The sequence below is a fragment of the Lynx rufus genome, unplaced genomic scaffold (assembly GCF_022079265.1).
Source record: "Lynx rufus isolate CCGP_SWC_20201006 ecotype Redwood Valley unplaced genomic scaffold, mLynRuf1.p SCAF_2, whole genome shotgun sequence".
In the NCBI taxonomy this organism is placed as follows: Eukaryota; Metazoa; Chordata; class Mammalia; order Carnivora; family Felidae; genus Lynx; species Lynx rufus.
In genome coordinates, this window is record NW_025814834.1 from 221,817,490 (window position 1) to 221,834,758 (window position 17,269).

General features: G+C 57.8%; 1 protein-coding gene across 1 annotated transcript in view; it reads right to left on the minus strand.

Annotated features, from left to right (window-relative positions):
- PRKCZ (protein kinase C zeta) overlaps positions 1 to 17,269 on the minus strand; it is a 99,171-nt gene that overhangs the window by 17,349 nt on the left and 64,553 nt on the right. The window contains exons 5-10 of the mRNA XM_047085498.1: positions 15,278 to 15,363; positions 10,420 to 10,551; positions 9,376 to 9,454; positions 7,687 to 7,739; positions 4,607 to 4,795; positions 2,556 to 2,653 (exon numbers count right to left, since the gene is read on the minus strand). Of these exons, the coding sequence (XP_046941454.1) occupies positions 2,556 to 2,653; positions 4,607 to 4,795; positions 7,687 to 7,739; positions 9,376 to 9,454; positions 10,420 to 10,551; positions 15,278 to 15,363 (637 nt within the window). The remainder of the gene's footprint in view (positions 1 to 2,555; positions 2,654 to 4,606; positions 4,796 to 7,686; positions 7,740 to 9,375; positions 9,455 to 10,419; positions 10,552 to 15,277; positions 15,364 to 17,269) is intronic.

Here is a 17,269-nt window from a genome sequence, read left to right on the forward strand (position 1 = left end):
CTTGCGAGGCAGCCCGTCTGCCAGAAGGACCCCCGGGCCCCCGGGCCCGGAACCAGGCGGTTCTCCCCTCGTGAGTCCGCATCTCTGCCGTGGATGGCTCAGGTGCGCGCGGGACCTGGAGCTCTCCTCCAAGCCGGTGTGACACCTGTGACCCCCGCTGATGTGTGAGTCGCGTTCTCTTATCCCTATACCAGGGACTTGACTGTACGTTCACAAAACGTGCTTTAAACTCCACGCCTGCCTCCGAGGGGCCAGGTGTTAACCAAGTGCTCAGGACACAAAACCGCCCAGCACCACTGCTGCCCCGGAACCAGAGCCAGTCGGGGAGGCAGGTAGGTGAACACAGCTCAGGACAGATGCCCCAGCCCAAGCAGCCAAGCGTTTGGTGCTTCCAGACAGACTGACAGATCCTGTGAAAATGGGAGACAAACCTGTCGTGCCCATTAATTATTGCCCCCCGCCCCCAAACACTGTAAACAGATCTTCTAAATGTCCGTTTGAAAAGCAGTGGGGCATGAGGTTGTGTCACAGGGGTCACAGAGAGACACGGAACGGACAAGCAGTCCACCTGGACACATGACACCCCAGGACATCTCCGGGGGCAGAGAGGGCTGTGCTCCAGGCAACAAAAATGGGAGTGAAGTTGGAAGTCTGGCCTCCCACATCCACATCCCCGCGGTTCGTACAGAGAAATTAACCAAAACACAAGTCTTTTGGAATCTCGCCATTCGGGAAGGATACGGTTGGGATGGGCTGTCTTCCCCTGGGCGTGTTCCATGATTCCCAGAGGCTGCGGCCAGCGCTTAAAAGGACGCATGGAGAGAATGTACCGAAACACAACAAAGGGAATCTGTGACTGCCGGGCGTTTCCAGAAGCTCTCGGGCAGGAGGGGAGTCGGGAGGGGCTGAGACCACCTGGCAAAGTGGCAAAGGGCCGGGGCGGGGGGAGCCAGGGTGGAGCCCGGTCACAGCAACCTCATCCACATGCCGGGGAGCCCGGATCGTATCGCAGAAGCGACTGGGAAAGTAGCCAGAGAAGCTTCGAGGCGGGAGAAAGACACTCTGGACCTGTGTTTTCCAAACATGGCTTGGGCGCAACGTGGGGGAACAGAGACCCGAGGCCCCAAAGAGGCCGGGGCTCAGGCTGGAGAGAACAGAGGAATCTGAGACACCCTGAGGAGGTGCGATCAGTGAGACCCAGGGAGGGAACCAGGACCAGGTCATTTATCCCAGGTGCTTTGGACACACAGGGGGCAGCCAGTACAGGTGGGCCAGGGGACTGAAGGTCAGGAGGGAGTTGCCGGCCTGACTTACAGCTGAGCTGAGTTACCACGAGCGGGACAGACGCTGTCGTCCTCAGAAAGGCCTGCTTGCAAGGCTGGCCCTCGGCTGACTTGCCCGGGTAGTAGCTCCTGCCACCGATCAGGGAGGGCGGCCCCGCTGGGCACCAACAGTATGCTTTCTGCTCAACACCTGCTCGCCTCCCGGCAGCCCAGAGTTCTGCTCTGTGCCAGGTGGAGGGCGCCCCTTTGTCGGCCCCCAGTAGCCACCCCAAGCTGTCACAGTTCCTTGCTGGACGAGCACGGGCATCCTGTGTGACTCTGCCCTTAGAATCTCCCGCCTGCTTTTCTCCTGACTTGGCCCCAGGCATCTCTTTCCTTTGCCAGTTTTGCTTTATACCCTTTCACAGCAAGAAATCTTCACCTTGAGTCCTACTACGTGCCGGTCCCATGAGTTCTCCTACGAAATCACTGAACCTGGGGGTGGTCTTGAAGACCCCGATACAGAATGTGGTCAATAATTTTTCAAATAAACAAACTGGGTGAGTTCAAGTCAACTGGCTGAAAAGAATTCTAAATATATATTGACTATCCCAGACCAGTAGTTTTCAAGCCTTTTATTTTAGTTTAACTTTTTTTTTTTTTTTTTTTTTTTTTAGAGAGAGAGTGAGCGAGCACGAGTGGGGTTGGGGCAGAGGGAGAGGGAGAATCTTAAGCAGGCTCCGTGTTGTGGAGCCCAATGCAGGGCTTGATCTCATGACTGTGAGATCATGACCTGAGCTGAAATCAAGAGTTGGATGCTCAACCAACTGAGCCACCCAGGCCTTTTAAAACAGCAGGATTCCTATATATCTAAGTTTATGAGCGAAGCCGTTGGTATTTATTTATTTATTTATTTATTTATTTATTTATTTATTTATTTATTTATTTATTCTGCTTGTCGGTAAGACCTATAAGCACAGAAACCCACCTCCTGCCCACAGTGGCATCCCAACACCTGACCCAATGCCTACACGCCTAGACTCAACTCAGTGGGATGTTTTCATTAAATATTTTATAAATGCAGTGAAATAATGTAGGTTCAGATGCATGACATTTACTTAATATGACACCAGCTAATGAGAATAACAAAGCTAGTCTGATGAGCCAAAGAAAAAGCCCCATGCTTGCAATTCAGAGGACCTCACATACGATAGTGAAAACCTTATGCCAACTCAGTTCCCATGTAGTTCAATTCAGAAAGCAGCACTCTTAGAAACACGCTCTTTTTCTTACCGACTTGTTGTCTGGAAGCAGGAATGTAAGCCGACCAGGAAAGGGTTGCTGGATGCCTGCTCAAACACATGCTTCTCTGTCTGTACCCAGTCAATATCCTGAAATAGAAACCAGCGTGTGTTAATGAGGCTCCCAAACACCCTTCATCCTGGAGAAGGGGGGCAAGAGAGACATGTCTCTCACCTCTGCTTGTAAGAAGACAGTGCACCCAGGAAAGGAAAATGCCCACTAAGAAATATATCACCATCACCGTCCCCGCCATCACCACCATCATCACCATCAGCACCTCCGTGACCACATCGCCACCTCCACCGCCAGCTCTGTGCTGGCCTCTGGGTTGCAGGCTCTCCATGCACTGCCTCAAGCGCTCCCCGCGGCAGCCTTGGCAGCTGGGTTTTATCGTCTGCACTTAAGACGCGAGGAAACAGGATGGACGCTTTAGCAGATTCCCCAGTATCCCATCCCATGCCTCGCACCAGTTCCTGCCACAGGCTATCTCCCTCCCAGTCCACGCTGGACTTGGGGGCAAAGCTGCAAAGTCAAGTTACTCTAGAGCCACAGTGATTCCACAGCTTTGATTCCATTCCAACCCCCAAAAGCAGAGGTAGAGGAGGTTCCCAAACTTCCAGGTTAAACCTCTCCTCCTAGGGGTTGAGAAAGCGAGAGGGAAAGGAATGTGTCCAGAGCGGCGCCGCCTGTCCCTGAAGCTTTTTGCAAACAAAAGAGTGCGCTCTTCAGCGGACCAACGACCGTGTCGGATTCGTCCTCCTTGGGCTCAGTCTGGAGCCCCCTCTCTCCCCCAGAAGACCCCCCGTGCACACCGGCTGCAGACCTGATGTCTGTGCAGGGCGCTCCCAGCCCACCTCTCCCTGAGCTCCAGACTCGCTCGGGCGATGGGTGCTGGGTAGCCGCAGTGGGCATCTCGCACTGCAGAGGAGGCCTCCCGCAGCGCCTGACCAGCCTGCGCCATCCGTGCTCCAAAGGGGCTTGGGTCCCCAGGTGCTCAGGTGAAAACCCTTGTGAGTGGCCGAGACTCCCCTCCCCTCCCCCCTCCCCCTTCCCTCCCCCCTCCCCTTAGCACTCAAGGGCCAGTTGGGCAGTCCGTGCACTGCACGAATGCACCCTGCTAGCAGAGCAAGTAAAAGCTCCAGTTCAGCCCCGCCTTCTCCCTCCAAACCACGAGTCGGGCCCAGGGCAGGGCAGCCTTCCTGGGGTGCTCTGGCCCCACACACACCGAGCTGCCTCATGCGCTACAGGGCCAGGAGTCACAGGACCACTGCTACCTGTGAGCCAAAGACGTAGAAGCCGCGCTCAAGTGCGAGAGAAAAAGACCCAACGTCCACGAAGCCAAGAGGCCCACGGAGGGATGCGCGACGTTACGAGTCGCCACGGGAATGCACATCACACAGCCATCTCACACCTGCCAGGACAGCGGTAATCGAAAAACAGGAGACAGCAGTTCCTGGAAAGGGTGCGCAGAAAGCGGGAGCCTCACGCGTGGCTGGTGGGAACGGGAAATGCTGCGTCTGCTGTGGGACCGCTTGCTGACTCCTCGAATAGCTAAGCCCCAGGAGCCCTGGCGCCCCGGCGCCCCCACTCCCGGGAAGACCCCCAAAGACCCGGACGCAGGGCCTGGAGCAGATGCCCGTACGTGAACACTCGCGGCGGCACGAGTCACAGTGGCCAAAAGGTGGAAGCAATCCCGATCCCTACCGACAGGTGAGCGCATAGACCACGTGTGGTCTGCTCCCCAAATGGAGTCTTGCTCAGGCTTAAAAGGCAGTGTAGTTCTGACTACACGCAAGGGCCAGAGACGGGAGGCCGATGGGTGGTGCGGGGGGCGGGCGCAACGGCCGCCCGGGGCTTCCTTGCGGGGGTGCCAACGGCCCGGAACGAGACGGCGGGGACGAGGCACCGCGTATACACAAACGTGTACTTGGACATGGCCGCAGCGGTGAATTCTGTGACGGGTGTCTTGCTCCCCTTGACGGGACAAACACGGGAGCCTGAAGGTCCTCACGAAGGAGGCGCGAGCCCGCGCCAGCCCTCACCTCGTCGTCATGGACCAGCTCCTTCTTTACCACCTTCATGGCGTACATCTGGTCGTTCTTCTTCAGCCGCACCAGGAGGACCTTGGCGTAGCTCCCGCGCCCAATGACCCGAATCAGGTCAAAGTCCTGCAGCCCGAGCCCCTGAGATATTTTGATTCCATCCATCCCGTCGATAACCGGCTTGAGGTCCTGAGGGCGAGACAGAACGTGGGAAAGGGCGGGACCCCTCCCCGCGGAGGGTGACGAGTCTCTGCGCGTGGCCTGGAGCTCAGGGCACGATTCTGCTCACGGGCCCCGACTCTGTGTCCCGAAGACCACCCCAGTCCCGCCACTCTGAAAGCCCGTCATTTCTGCAGACCGTGGCCCAGTCGCCAGCCACAGGCGGCCCTCTGTGGGCACGTGGGTGACGGGGGCCGGCCTCCCCAGGACAGGCTCCCCCGGGGGCTACAGAGAAGAACTAGCTGAGATCTGCAAAGCCCCGAGGTCGGACTCCTGGAAATACATAATGAAACAGAAAGGTGATCCGATTAAGAACAGAAGCCTCCCTCCTAAGAACTGTCTCTGGCAAGCGTATCTGTAGGGGAAGCAGGGGGTAACTAAGTGCTCCTGACTCATCCCAGACGGGGAATGACCAGGAAGGAAAGTCAGGAAGTCTGGGCGCCATTTATCAGGTACTCTGGGAAAGCTGTGGTCCCAGCAAGGCAGAGCTGTCCTGAGGTTTTGTGGACGGAGGCTGCACACTGGAGTCTGTGTGACTTCTCCTCACTCACTGGAATCGTCTGATGCCCCACCGACCGCCCAGAGCCGGCCACACACAGGGCCGAGCCGAAAATCTCAGTCCAAAGCCGGGGTGGAACACAAAAGGGCAGCAGCAGGTTTCCCGGGACAGAAGGAGTAAATCGTGACCCTGGGATTTATACTGACAAATATGTTGGTCTCAGCCCCATTCCTGGCACGGAGTTCCCAACACCCCTGGAGCTCCCTACCTCACAGAAAAGGCATTTTTTTTTTATGTTAATGAGACAACTTTTGAGAAGCCCAGGCCACCTAAGGATGGAGGTGATTACCAACCCCTGCTTATTATAGGGCGTCAGAACTCAGCCTCACCCCCTGACCTCCGGGGAGGGGAGAGGGGCCGGGGTTGGGCCCATTCTCCAATGGCCAAGGCCTCATCAGTCACGCCCCTGTTACGAAGTCTCCACACAAACCCAAAAGGACCACGTCTGGAGAGCTTCTGGTTGGTGACACGGGGCTGCCCCCTCCCCCCAGCCCTGGCCCCGTGCACCTCCTCCATCCGGCTGTTCCTGAGTGATCTCCTTTTATCACAAACCAGGATGCCAGGAAGCAAAATACTTCCCTGAGGCCTGTGAGCTGCTTTAGCAAATTAACTGAACCCAAGGAAAGGGTCGTGGGAACCCCCGATTTACAGCTGGTTGGTCAGAAGCACACGCAGGTGGCCGGCCACCTAGATGCGTGAATGGTATCTGAGCCCTTCCCTTTGGGGCCTGACACTAGCTCCAGGCAGAGGGGGGGGTCAGAATGCAGCGAACTGTAGGACACCTGGTCAGGGTCCCCCAAGACTTGGAGAACTGCTCGGTGGTGTGGAAACAGTACAACAGAGGGGCACCTGGGTGGCTCAGTCGGTTAAGCATCCGACTTCAGCCCGGGTCACGATCTCGCGGTCCGTGAGTTTGAGCCCCGCGTCGGGCTCTGGGCTGACAGCTCAGAGCCTGGAGCCTGTTTCAGATTCTGTGTCTCCCTCTCTCTCTCTGCCCCTCCCCCATTCATGCTCTGTCTCTCTGTCTCAAAAATAAATAAACGTTAAAAAAAAAAAAGAAACAGTACAACAGACAAATCAAGGGAGGGTCTGATGCAAATAAAATCGGACAAAGGTTGCAGCTCAAGACCCGTAAGCCCTGGGCCCACTCCGCTGTCTGGACAGAGAGGGGGCACTGGGGAGACTGAGCCCGCAGCAGGTGTTGCCACATCTGCGCCCCAAAGAGCCTCTGGGGGATTCATAAAGGACGTGCCCCAGCAAGACTGAGCCATGACAGGCCAGCAGCCTGTTTTCTACAGGCAGGTTCTGGGCCGGCGCCCACCCACTCCTCACTGCCCCCCAACAGACTAACTTCGCCATACTGCACACCCCGTCCCCCAAAGCCAGAGGCCCCGTGCCCCACGCGGGCAGTGCCAACATCCTGCCGCTTCCTGAGGTGCCAATTTCCCAGTGACGGGAACGCCTGTCCTGTGACAGGAGACAGGAGAAAACGCAACGTTTGAACCTTAGGAGTGAGGGGAGAACAAGTCACTAGCAAATTCGGCAAGAATCTATCAATCTACCTCTGACCCTGGACCGCCCAGCCATAAACACGCCCGAAACAGGACAAAGGGCAAGAACAATCCAGGGTGATTCCTCCACGTGGACCCCGGGAGACAATAAAAAGCTGGCGACCCCACCCGCCAGGGACCAGCTCTCCCTCCTTTTCTCAAAGCCGAAGAGCATGGGGGCTCCCTTGTGGGGGTGGGGATGGCCTGTGCCACCCTGGACCGATGCGGAAAGAGCCCCACCACTGATTGGTGTCGTGGAAAGCTTCCCGTGTGTGCCAGGAGTGATCATTATCCCAACTGGACAGAAGAGGATTCTGAGGTCAGAGAGGTCCCCTGACCCAGGCTCACACCAGCCTGCGGCCTGGGCTCACACAGACCTGGCCAATGACACCTCATCCCCCAGTTCCCCGTCGCTGAGAGAACCATGCAGTGAACGCTGCACCCTCACGTCTATGACTGAGCAGTGGCTCCTGTCAGCCGCACACGCTCGCTCTCTGTCCACCTAATGCTCTGGAGATCCCTTCTGCGCGAAACGCTAGAACCTCCGTGGGACTCCATCCTGAAGCCCTGAGTGAACGTCGTCGCCCTAGATGTCCGCAGACCACTCCCTCGCTTACGGTGAGGTTAGACAGGTTAGCATTCCCAAGCCTGTCTGGTTCCTATTTAAATTTCTATAACTGCCCCCAGAAACGAGCTAATGAACTTGTAAAAAAAAAAATTGGAAACACCAACGAGCCATCTTGTTTACTCACCTCAGAATCATCTTTAATGTTGTCATGTTTCCGGCTTGAAGAAATATAAGCAACTAGTGAAGAGAGAAAGAAAAAACAGGGCATTCTAGGCATTGTCAGGAACGGAGCCTGACACACAGGGGAACCCAGGGCCCCCCGATCCTCTGGAGACACCGGTGGCCCAGGCCGCGTCTGCAGCATTCGGGGCGAATCACGGAGTGGCCACAGCTGAGCGCACAGTTGTAAGAAAATGCAGCTTCCTCGTCCCACCCAGACGTGCTGACTCTACACCTCTGTGGGTGGAGCCTGGAAACCTGCATTTGTGACGCATGTTCTCAGCGATTCACGTGGAAGTAACGTCAAGAAGACTGGTATTTAGCTTTCCAGACACTGTTCTCAGAGTGTGCAGATGGATAGGAGGGCAGGCGGCCAGAAGAGGGGATGGTGGGTGGGTGGATGGTGGAGGGATGGATGGATGGATGGATGGGTGGATGGATGGGTGGATGGACGGACGGACGGACAGAAGGAAGGAAGGAAGGAAGGAAGGAAGGAAGGAAGGATAGATAGGTGGGTGGACTGATGGACTGATGCATAGTTGGATGGATGGAAGGATGGGTGGGTGGGTGGACAGATGAGTAGATGGATGGGTGGATGGATGTATAAGGGGATGGATGGGTAGGGGGGTGGATGGATGGATGGATGGATGGATGGACAGAAGGAAGGAAGGAAGGAAGGAAGGAAGGAAGGAAGGAAGGAAGGATAGATAGGTGGGTGGACTGATGGACTGATGCATAGTTGGATGGATGGAAGGATGGGTGGATGGATGGGTGGGTGGGTGGGTGGACAGATGAGTAGATGGATGGGTGGATGGATGTATAAGGGGATGGATGGGTAGGGGGGTGGATGGATGGATGGATGGATGGATGGACGGAAGGATGGACGGAAGGATGGATGGACGGATGGATAAGTGGATGGATAGGTGGGGGGTTGGATGGATGGATGGTGAGTGGATAGATGAGTGGACAAGTAGACAGATGAATAGGTGGGTGGATGGGTAGATGGGCAGATGAGTGGATGGATGGTTGGATGGGTAGGTGGGTGGGTGGGTGAGTGTGTGGGTTGTTGTCTGCTTTGTGTGAGCTGTTGTGCTAAATGCTTTATCTTCTGTGGTCTCATTTCATCCTTCAAGGACTCTCAGGGTGCAGAGCTCACATTCACCACTCGAGGGCAAGGACTCTTCCAAGCTCTCATAATACTCCACAGACTTTGGGAGCTCAGAGCTAAGCTATCAGTCCAACTAGTATTCAAAATCATTCTCCGAATGCTTCATACCATTAAACAAAAGTCTCTCCCCCACCCAAACCCCCACGAAGTCCCACAGAAACTCAAGAACCACCTTGACAGCAGGCCTTTCCACGGATGGAGACCAGCTCGACGCAGCAGCCTGCCCAGGGTGGGTGCCACCGTAAACAACTTCTAGAACTCCCACGGTCGGTGCCGAGGGAAAACGCCCACCCCGACTCCTATGACAGCCACTCACAGAGATGTGCGTGCCCACAGAAGGCCACCCCACCCTGCCATCTCTGCCCAGGATGAGGGAAGGCCCTGGGGACATCCCCAGCCCCGCAGTGAAGTGTGGTCAGAATGGCGGGCAAGCAGGGATTCCGGGGCGGAGAGCCCGGGCTCCACGAGTGGGAAGAAAGCCCCTACTTCCATCGGTGTTCTCAGAAGGAAGGTCCACGTTGTCCTTGTCGTCTACTGCAGGTTCTTGGGAAGGCATGACAGAATCCTGCCAAGACATGAGCATTACAAAGTGACCAGTCAGGTGTCACAGTGTAGCTTCTGGAGATACCCTGTGACTTTCTAGAATCACCTCTTCTGGTATACACATTGTAGCGTGTGTGACAATACATGTTACACAAGTGTACCTGGTAACATTGTTGCCCTGGAGGTGGAAAGACCCACATAGAAATTTCCTGAGTCCACAGGCAGGGTGATCACTCAGCACCTCACACTGTGACCTTTCCAGCAGGTGCTTTAAAAAGCAGGGCATCTGTTCATAATGCTTGGTAGTCTCCCTTGCCCCCACGGCTGCTCAGAGTCCCAGGAGGCTGAGGTCACCCCTGCCACAGCCCCCTACTGGCGGACACCAGGCTCCAGGCACTGGCATCGTTCGGCCCCCAACTGACTACATCTGTGGGGCTGGCCTCGTTTCTTAGGCCGACGCGGACCTACGGGACCCCACATCCCAGGGCTCAGCAACATCGGGGTGCGACAAGGTCTGGACTCTGTTCTAGTCCCATCAGGGGTGACGGCCAGAGGCCCGGGAGCACAAGCGAGCCTGGACGCTCAGTAAGGAAACGAACAGCATCTCAAAGGGCTGGGAGCTCCGACTCCAGGATCGCGGGCGGGTGGTGAGGGTCACACGGAGCAGGTCCTGGCGTGCGGACCGTCATGGCGCTTTCCCCTCTGCTCTGCTCGAGAGCTGCTTCGTGCCTGGGGTCCACACAAGCCTTCCCTGGCCCCGCACCTTCGTGCCAGAGTGGCAGCGGGCACCTGAGGCCCCCCCCCACGAGTGCTAGGGGCTCACAGGGCTTGGAAGAGGGGCCCCGTCCCAGCCCCTCCTCTTGCCTCGCTGGCGGCAGGACCCTGTCTGGACAGAGGGGGACTGAGGGCCGCCAGGGTCAGCGTGGGCAGTGGGCTCGAGGCTGCCCCCACCCGCGGGCCCCGGGGCCCAATCTGGCCCACACTCACCATATGCCTTTTGCAGGTCAGCGGGACGAGCACGTGGCAGCGTTTATGGACCAGCAGCTTGCAGTTGATGCATCTGTAGCCCTGCCCCGCGAGGCCCCATATCCTCTCGCTGCACCGGCCACAGTACGCTCTCTGCAAGGACAGCGGCCGTCACGCCGAGGGCCTGGGCGCCCCTGGAGCCCGCGCCTCACTGCAGGGGACCCGGCTCAGCACCGGGGCACGTTGCACCTTCCCTGATGTCCCGAAAGATGATGGGGCGCTAGACAGGAGGTGGCCCAACCAGTGGGTCACGTCGGGCACCAGGCTCTGCCCAAGCTCCGGGCCCCCTGCTTGGGTCCGTTCCCAGGCTGCGGGAACCATGGGGTCCCGCTCTGGCAGGGGTGACAAGACCCCTCCACGGGCAAGGCCCCCCCCCTTGCTTGCAGGGACCGGAGGGGATTCCAGCCCTTGCCGGGTCGTGTGCCGAACAGGGTGGCGCCCCGTCTGGTGCAGTGACCCAGGCTGAGGGGGGCGCGGGGGGCATCCACACACCTCCCCCGGACGGCCACAGAGAGACTAACTCTGCCTGGCATTACGTGTCGCGTGTTGGCCGCTAGGGGCAGCCTGCGATTGCTTGGGTTTTTGGGAGTCGTAAAGATTTTTCCGCGGTCAATCTTCGTTCTTCAAGCTCTAAGTAGCTGAAATTAATGGCAATCGTCAGCTGGTTTGGTGATGTTTTCCTCACGGTGGGCTGTTGAAAGGGCACGAAGATGACTGTGTTCGGAAAGCCGGTCACACGCGTGGCCGCACGTCTGCCGGGTTTCCGCGACCATCTTTCCTGGCTTGATCTCCCTGGCAGGCCTTAGCCTCTTTTGCCGTTTTTCACAAATTCCCTTCTTTTGAGAGAGTCTCTGCTCCTGGAGACAACCGTGAAGGACCACACTGCACTGTAGTTCATTCACGACGGCTGATGGAATCCTCTGATGGGTGGACTCGGGCGGGGGCCGGGGGGGGGGGCGCGGATCGGGGTGACACGGACAGGCCGTGGGCCTGTGCTCCGGGCCACGGGCACCAAGAAGCCGACTCCTCGCCAGCGAAGCACCGAGCTCGGAAACCAGGGCCTGAGGGGGCTGGTCCTGGCACACGGGTGCCCCAACCACGTTTGCTAAGGTTAAGCAAACACACACACACACCCCACGTCACTTTCAACTCCGGAAACAGGAAAGAGAAGAATTTACTCCGAGTCCTCCCTGTTGCCTAAAGCGTGTGTCCCACGAGCTGGCAGGCACAGAGGGTGGGCCCGGCGGGGAATGGCCTGGACGGGGCGCAGTGGACGGCCGCGGGGGCCACGGTCTCATGCCGGGTAAATGCCCAGCTTCGCATTCAAAGGAGGAGCTTCAGGTATGAAGATGGGTTTCACTCTCTTCTGCGTGTGTGTCTGTCAAACACCATTTATGAAGCCGTGAAACAAAAGCACCTTCTTACGTAACCCACCAACACGCGCAGCCTTCCCATCGTCACCCCTGAACAACCTAACCTGCAACGCTTGGCTCGCGGATAGGGGCAAACTCACAGCCGATCGGTGCCTTTGCGAGGTAACACATTCCTTCCCAGAGATGAGCAGGGGCCGGGCCGGGCCAGCCGCTGACCAGCAGCAGCGTGCCCTCGCTTGTCCGGAGAGGCTATCACACGTTGGCAAGGGCTCTCGATCTCAGACCTGTGTTTGACTTGTTAACACTTCAGGAGACATCACGAAGAAATAAAACAAAACCTAACCCCCGAGCCACGAGTCTCTGAAATTCACATGAATTAATAAGTTAATGGGGTAAAAACATTTTAAGTCTCCTTACACACCACTGAATCTGTCCCTTGCTCGGATTTCGCATCATCCGTTCTAGTTTTTGGCCATATTGAGCTCTCATCTGAGGTCGGAGCCTTTGGTCTGGGTTTCTGCTGCTTCTTGGGGGGTGGGAAAGGCGGCTCCCGCCAGGCCCCAGACCTGCTCCTCTCGCGGCCTGATGGTTCAGCCAGTGGTAACTCCAATCCCTGGTCCAGGGGCAGGCCAATGAGGACCACCACCTGTGTTTTCCAAATAAAGTTTTACCGGAACAGGCCCTCACTCGTTTGCCGACCCACTGCCTGTGTACACTATGACGGGGCGGTGGCTGCAACAGAGGCCTTGTGGCCCAGCAAGTCTGAGGTATCTACTCTCCGCCCTTACCATGGATTTAACAGGAATTGCTTGCTAGCCCCTGTTCTAGTCGCTGGGACCAAGAAGCTCAGGAGAAATCCTCGACGGGCATTTGCCAGAGATGCCCACGCCCCGGGGCTTCCCAGGGCGGGACTCTGACCATCAGCCGCAACCTGCAGAGGGGGCCTCGCCCTCGTGCCCCCCATCCATGCCGCCCGTGTCTCCTGCTCCGGGACGGAGGCTTTCATTTCTTCTCCAGAAACTCGCTGGACCTCTCCCTTTGATTCACCGATGGAACCTTGTCTCATTGTTCTAGAAGAAACGTCACGTCGACGGCAAATAACGATCCAGGCAGGTGCCTCGGGAAGATGGCCGGCGGGGTGACTGAGTTCACTCACTTTCCGCCCTTGAGTTGCCGAGGAGGACGGAAGAAATGAGCTCTTGTGGGCTTTTCGCCTGTAGGTCTTGCCGATTCCTGTAGAACAAAGCGCGGGGCTCTGCAAACATCCTTTCAAGTGACAGGTGGAGTTGAAGTGCACAGCCCTGTGATTAACACAGCGAACGGCACGGAGCCAGCCTCCAGGGCTCGGGCAACGGGACGTCGAGCCAAGGACAGTCAGGCGGGAAACCAAAACTGGCAACAAATTGCGCACACATCTGCCTCCTCATCTGTGAACGACCAAACGATCTGAGTCGAGGGTCTTTGGACAGGCTCCCTTCTCCCTCCCCGTGTGTGGGAAAACCCACTCTGGGGCTCTGGGGACAGCTGAACATGTATAACAGGGTGGGAACGGGGAGGGGCAGGAGGGGCAGGCAGGGGAAAGCAGAGTCAGGGTCTGCACCCTGTAATCAAAGAAATGGGGTTTTCTCCTACAATCTGCAGGGGGGGACAAGCCGGGCCCCGGTCTGTCTTGCTGGGTGGGTGGGCTTCGTCTCGGACCAGTGAGTCAGCTGTGACGAAGAAACGGTGTTTCACCAGCAGTCAACACGGGGGAGCAGGACGCCTAGAACCTTCTGTGATATCCCGAAAGGTGGCTGGTCCCATCTGGCCGAGACCCCTCTCTGTCCAGAACCAAGCTGGTGCCCAGATGTGCAGAAAGAGAAGCCTCCTGGCCGCAAAGCTGGCTGGTAAACACGGGGAGGGGGCGGCAGATGCTTCGCATCCTGGGAGTTGGGATGTTTCCATTTCTTCCCGTTGTGGGCAGCCTCCTTTCATCACAAAAGTTCCCGTCCAGGGGCGCCTGGGTGGCGCAGTCGGTTAGGCGTCCGACTTCAGCCAGGTCACGATCTCACGGTCCGGGAGTTCGAGCCCCGCGTCGGGCTCTGGGCTGATGGCTCAGAGCCTGGAGCCTGTTTCCGATTCTGTGTCTCCCTCTCTCTCTGCCCCTCCCCCGTTCATGCTCTGTCTCTCTCTGTCCCCAAAATAAATAAACGTTGAAAAAAAAAAAAATTAAAAAGTTCCCGTCCACACCCAGTCAGTCTGTCCTCAGGCACCGGCTTGCTGGTGATGCCTAACCTCCCCCAAGACACCCGACATTCCTTGGAGCCCGTGCTCTCCCACCACCCACCTCGGTTCCCGGGGTCTTTCTCATTCCTCACAGACGTGCCCCACTCTTCTTGGTCCCTACACAGTGCCCTGGGTCTCCCCTGGCTCCAATCATCGAGGAACCCACGTTCAGAGTCCCAGTGGCCAGAGCACTGCGCCCGGGGGGGGCAGCAGGTGCATATGTGACGGGGGCACAGAGGAGGGCCTGCATAGTCGTCCAAGCCAAGAGACAGAAAGTAAGACAGAGCATGTGCTCCGAGAGCATGGGGACGGGCACACCAGGCACGGCACTCAGCACGTGCAAAGGCCCTCAGGCGAGCACGCGTGTGGCTGCTGGAGCGGGTTGAACGGTGTCCCCGAATTCACGTCCCCTTAGAACCTCCAAATGAGGCCTCGTTTTGAAAAAGAATTTCTGTAGAGGTACTTAGTTGAAATGTTGATCAGGTGGGGGCTAATCCCGACGGACGTCCTTATGAGAGAAGAGAGGCCGTGTGAGGACAGAGCAGACATCGGACTGCAGCAGCCACAAACCCAGGACCGCCACAGCCCCCGGGGAGCTGGAAAAGGCTGGAAGGATGCTCTCCTAGAGCCATCAGAGGGAGCAGAGCCCTGCCCACGCCTCGGCCTGGGGCCTGTGGCTCCGCAACTGGGAGAGAAGGACTTGCGGCTTTAAGCCCCGTCTGTGGCGTGTGGATGCGGCGGCCCCGGGACGTGAGGGGCCTTGGCCAGTGAGGCACCTGCAGGCACCCCCTCCCCCCTCCCCCGCTGTGAAGCGGACCAACCACAAAGCCACACAAACCACATCATTCCTGGAGAATGTGACAGCGTCCTGAAGAGGAACAACGGAAACGAAGGGCTGGGCAGCGGGCCCACCTGGGTGGCAGACACGGGTGGTGAGGGGGCCCCGGGGCACACAGGAGGTCCTCGCGGCCAAGAGCAAACGCTGCGGCTGGTGTCATCCCGGCAGAGCAACACCGAGATGCACGGACTGCATAAGTCAAACAGCCACCACGTGCGGGAAAGGCCTGACCAGAGTCTCACCGCGGCTCATTTCTGGAACCCGCTGGCACGGCCTCCGCGGCCCCGCCCACTCTCCGCGGAAGGGTCCTGCTCAGGCCGGGCCCCGCGTCGGTGGCACTCACCCTGTTAAAGCGCTTGGCCTGGAAGAGGTGGCCGTTGGCGCGGTGCAGCTTTCTCCATCTTCTGGCTCCGCGGCGGTAGACGGACTCTAGGGAGGATAGAAGACGGGTAAAGGACAGCCCCGCGGCCACCAGCGCCCCCCCACACGAGGACAGGAGCCCGGTGGCCGTCAGCCCGCGGTGACGGCCGCTCCGTCCAGGGGCTGGCGCGACGGTGTGCCCGGCGGCCACCCCGGCAGGGAGGACAGCAGCTGGGCGGCCCCCGAGAGGGTCCGGCCAGAACGTCACTGGAGGCCAGCCCACTTCCAAGCCCTCCTCCTTGTTTTCCTTTCCACCCTCCTTCCTCCGGGCGCGGAAACCAGGCCCCCCTGTTCCACACTGGGATGTGGTTCAGAGGGGCCATGAGCTCACGTCTCACCATCCACAGAGGGGCTGCGGCTGCCACGTGGAGTCCACGGTCAGCCAGAAACACAGCATTCGGCCGGGCGACCTGCCCGCCCGGACACACAAGACCCCCTCCCGGTGTCACCGGCCTGACACATCTCGGGGCAGAGGTGGGGCAGACAGGCCGGGCACTCGTGCTGAGTCGAGCGTTACCCAACACGTCGCTTTCAAAACACACGTTCACCCATCTCAACTTGTCAGAGGACACTGCTGATCAAAAATGCCAGAGCCAGTTGGGGAACTAGAGCCGCTGGCTTGATTCTTCCCTAAAAATGCTCATAACTCGCTCCTTCCAAACACTCTGAGGCAAACGCTGACAAACAAAACACTCAGGATACAACGGGAAGCTTTGTGCTTTTATAAAGTTCCGCAGTGAAAGCCACTTTCATGAGCCGTGGAAGTGCCACGAATATACACCAATGTGGAAACTGTAACGGAATGTTTTTAAAACAAGCAAATTAGCAGCTCTGGCTGGACGGCCACTCGGAGCCTGCTTCCCTCCCTTTAAGCGGGAGACCAAGAAACAAGAAGTCGGATTCCTCTGCGGCAGGAGCCCCACAGCCGGCGGGCAGCTGGGGCTTTGGCAGAGGCCCACGCGCTGCCCAAGGACCCCTCAAAGGTTTCCCGCCACAGGCTCTCAGCAATTCCCGGACAAGAGCAGGGCCTGGAGGGAGGTGGCACCAACCCCCACCTTCCTGCTCTCCCCCTGCGAGTTCACACCTGGGCTTCAGGCCTGGAGTCCACAGGAGGCAGTACCACCCTCAGTCTATGTGTCCCTTGCCCCTAAGGAGTCCCCGTGACCTCCAGGGCCTTTGCCCAGGTGACAAGGTGTGTCCAGCCACACCCAGGCCTTCCAGGCCACCTGGCTTGGTTTGAGGGATGCCTGGCTGGCGGTGGGTCTGTGCTGACGTCCACAGGACTGGCTGTCCCCACGCATGGTGATCACATCCGCTGCCCCTCCCTGGATGTGGCATTCACAACCCCCAGGTGTCCTGAAGAGAGAAGGCACTGAGTGACAGACACAGACCAGGGGACACAGAGATACAGAGGGAACTGAGCTGGCCTGATTGGGACACACCAGCACCAACACTCTGGCTTTCTTGATTCCGGCCGACTTCCACACGGAAAATATGCCCTAAAATATGTCTAAAAATATGCCCAACCGGATATCCTTCAAATTTGGTTAAAGTCGGCCAAAACAAGACACACAAAGATGTCCTAGCAGAGGCCAAGGGGCATTAGGGAATGCACAGCAGGCAGGCACACTCACCGAGGGGACAAGACCAAGGGCTGCACGTGGCCCGCATAGGCCTCACTCCACACACAGCTCTGTCCCCTCAAAAGACTAGAACTTACACATGAGGAGCAAAACGACAACAAATTCTATAAGGAAACGTAGGAGAAGATCTTACTAATATGAACGCGAGAAAAACTCTGAAAACACAAAAGGCAGTAGAATAAGGAGCGAGTGCACCTGAGTGCATCAAAACAAGCACGCATGTTCATCCAGAGGCCACCAGGGAAGCCAAAGAGAATCGGCCTACAGTATCG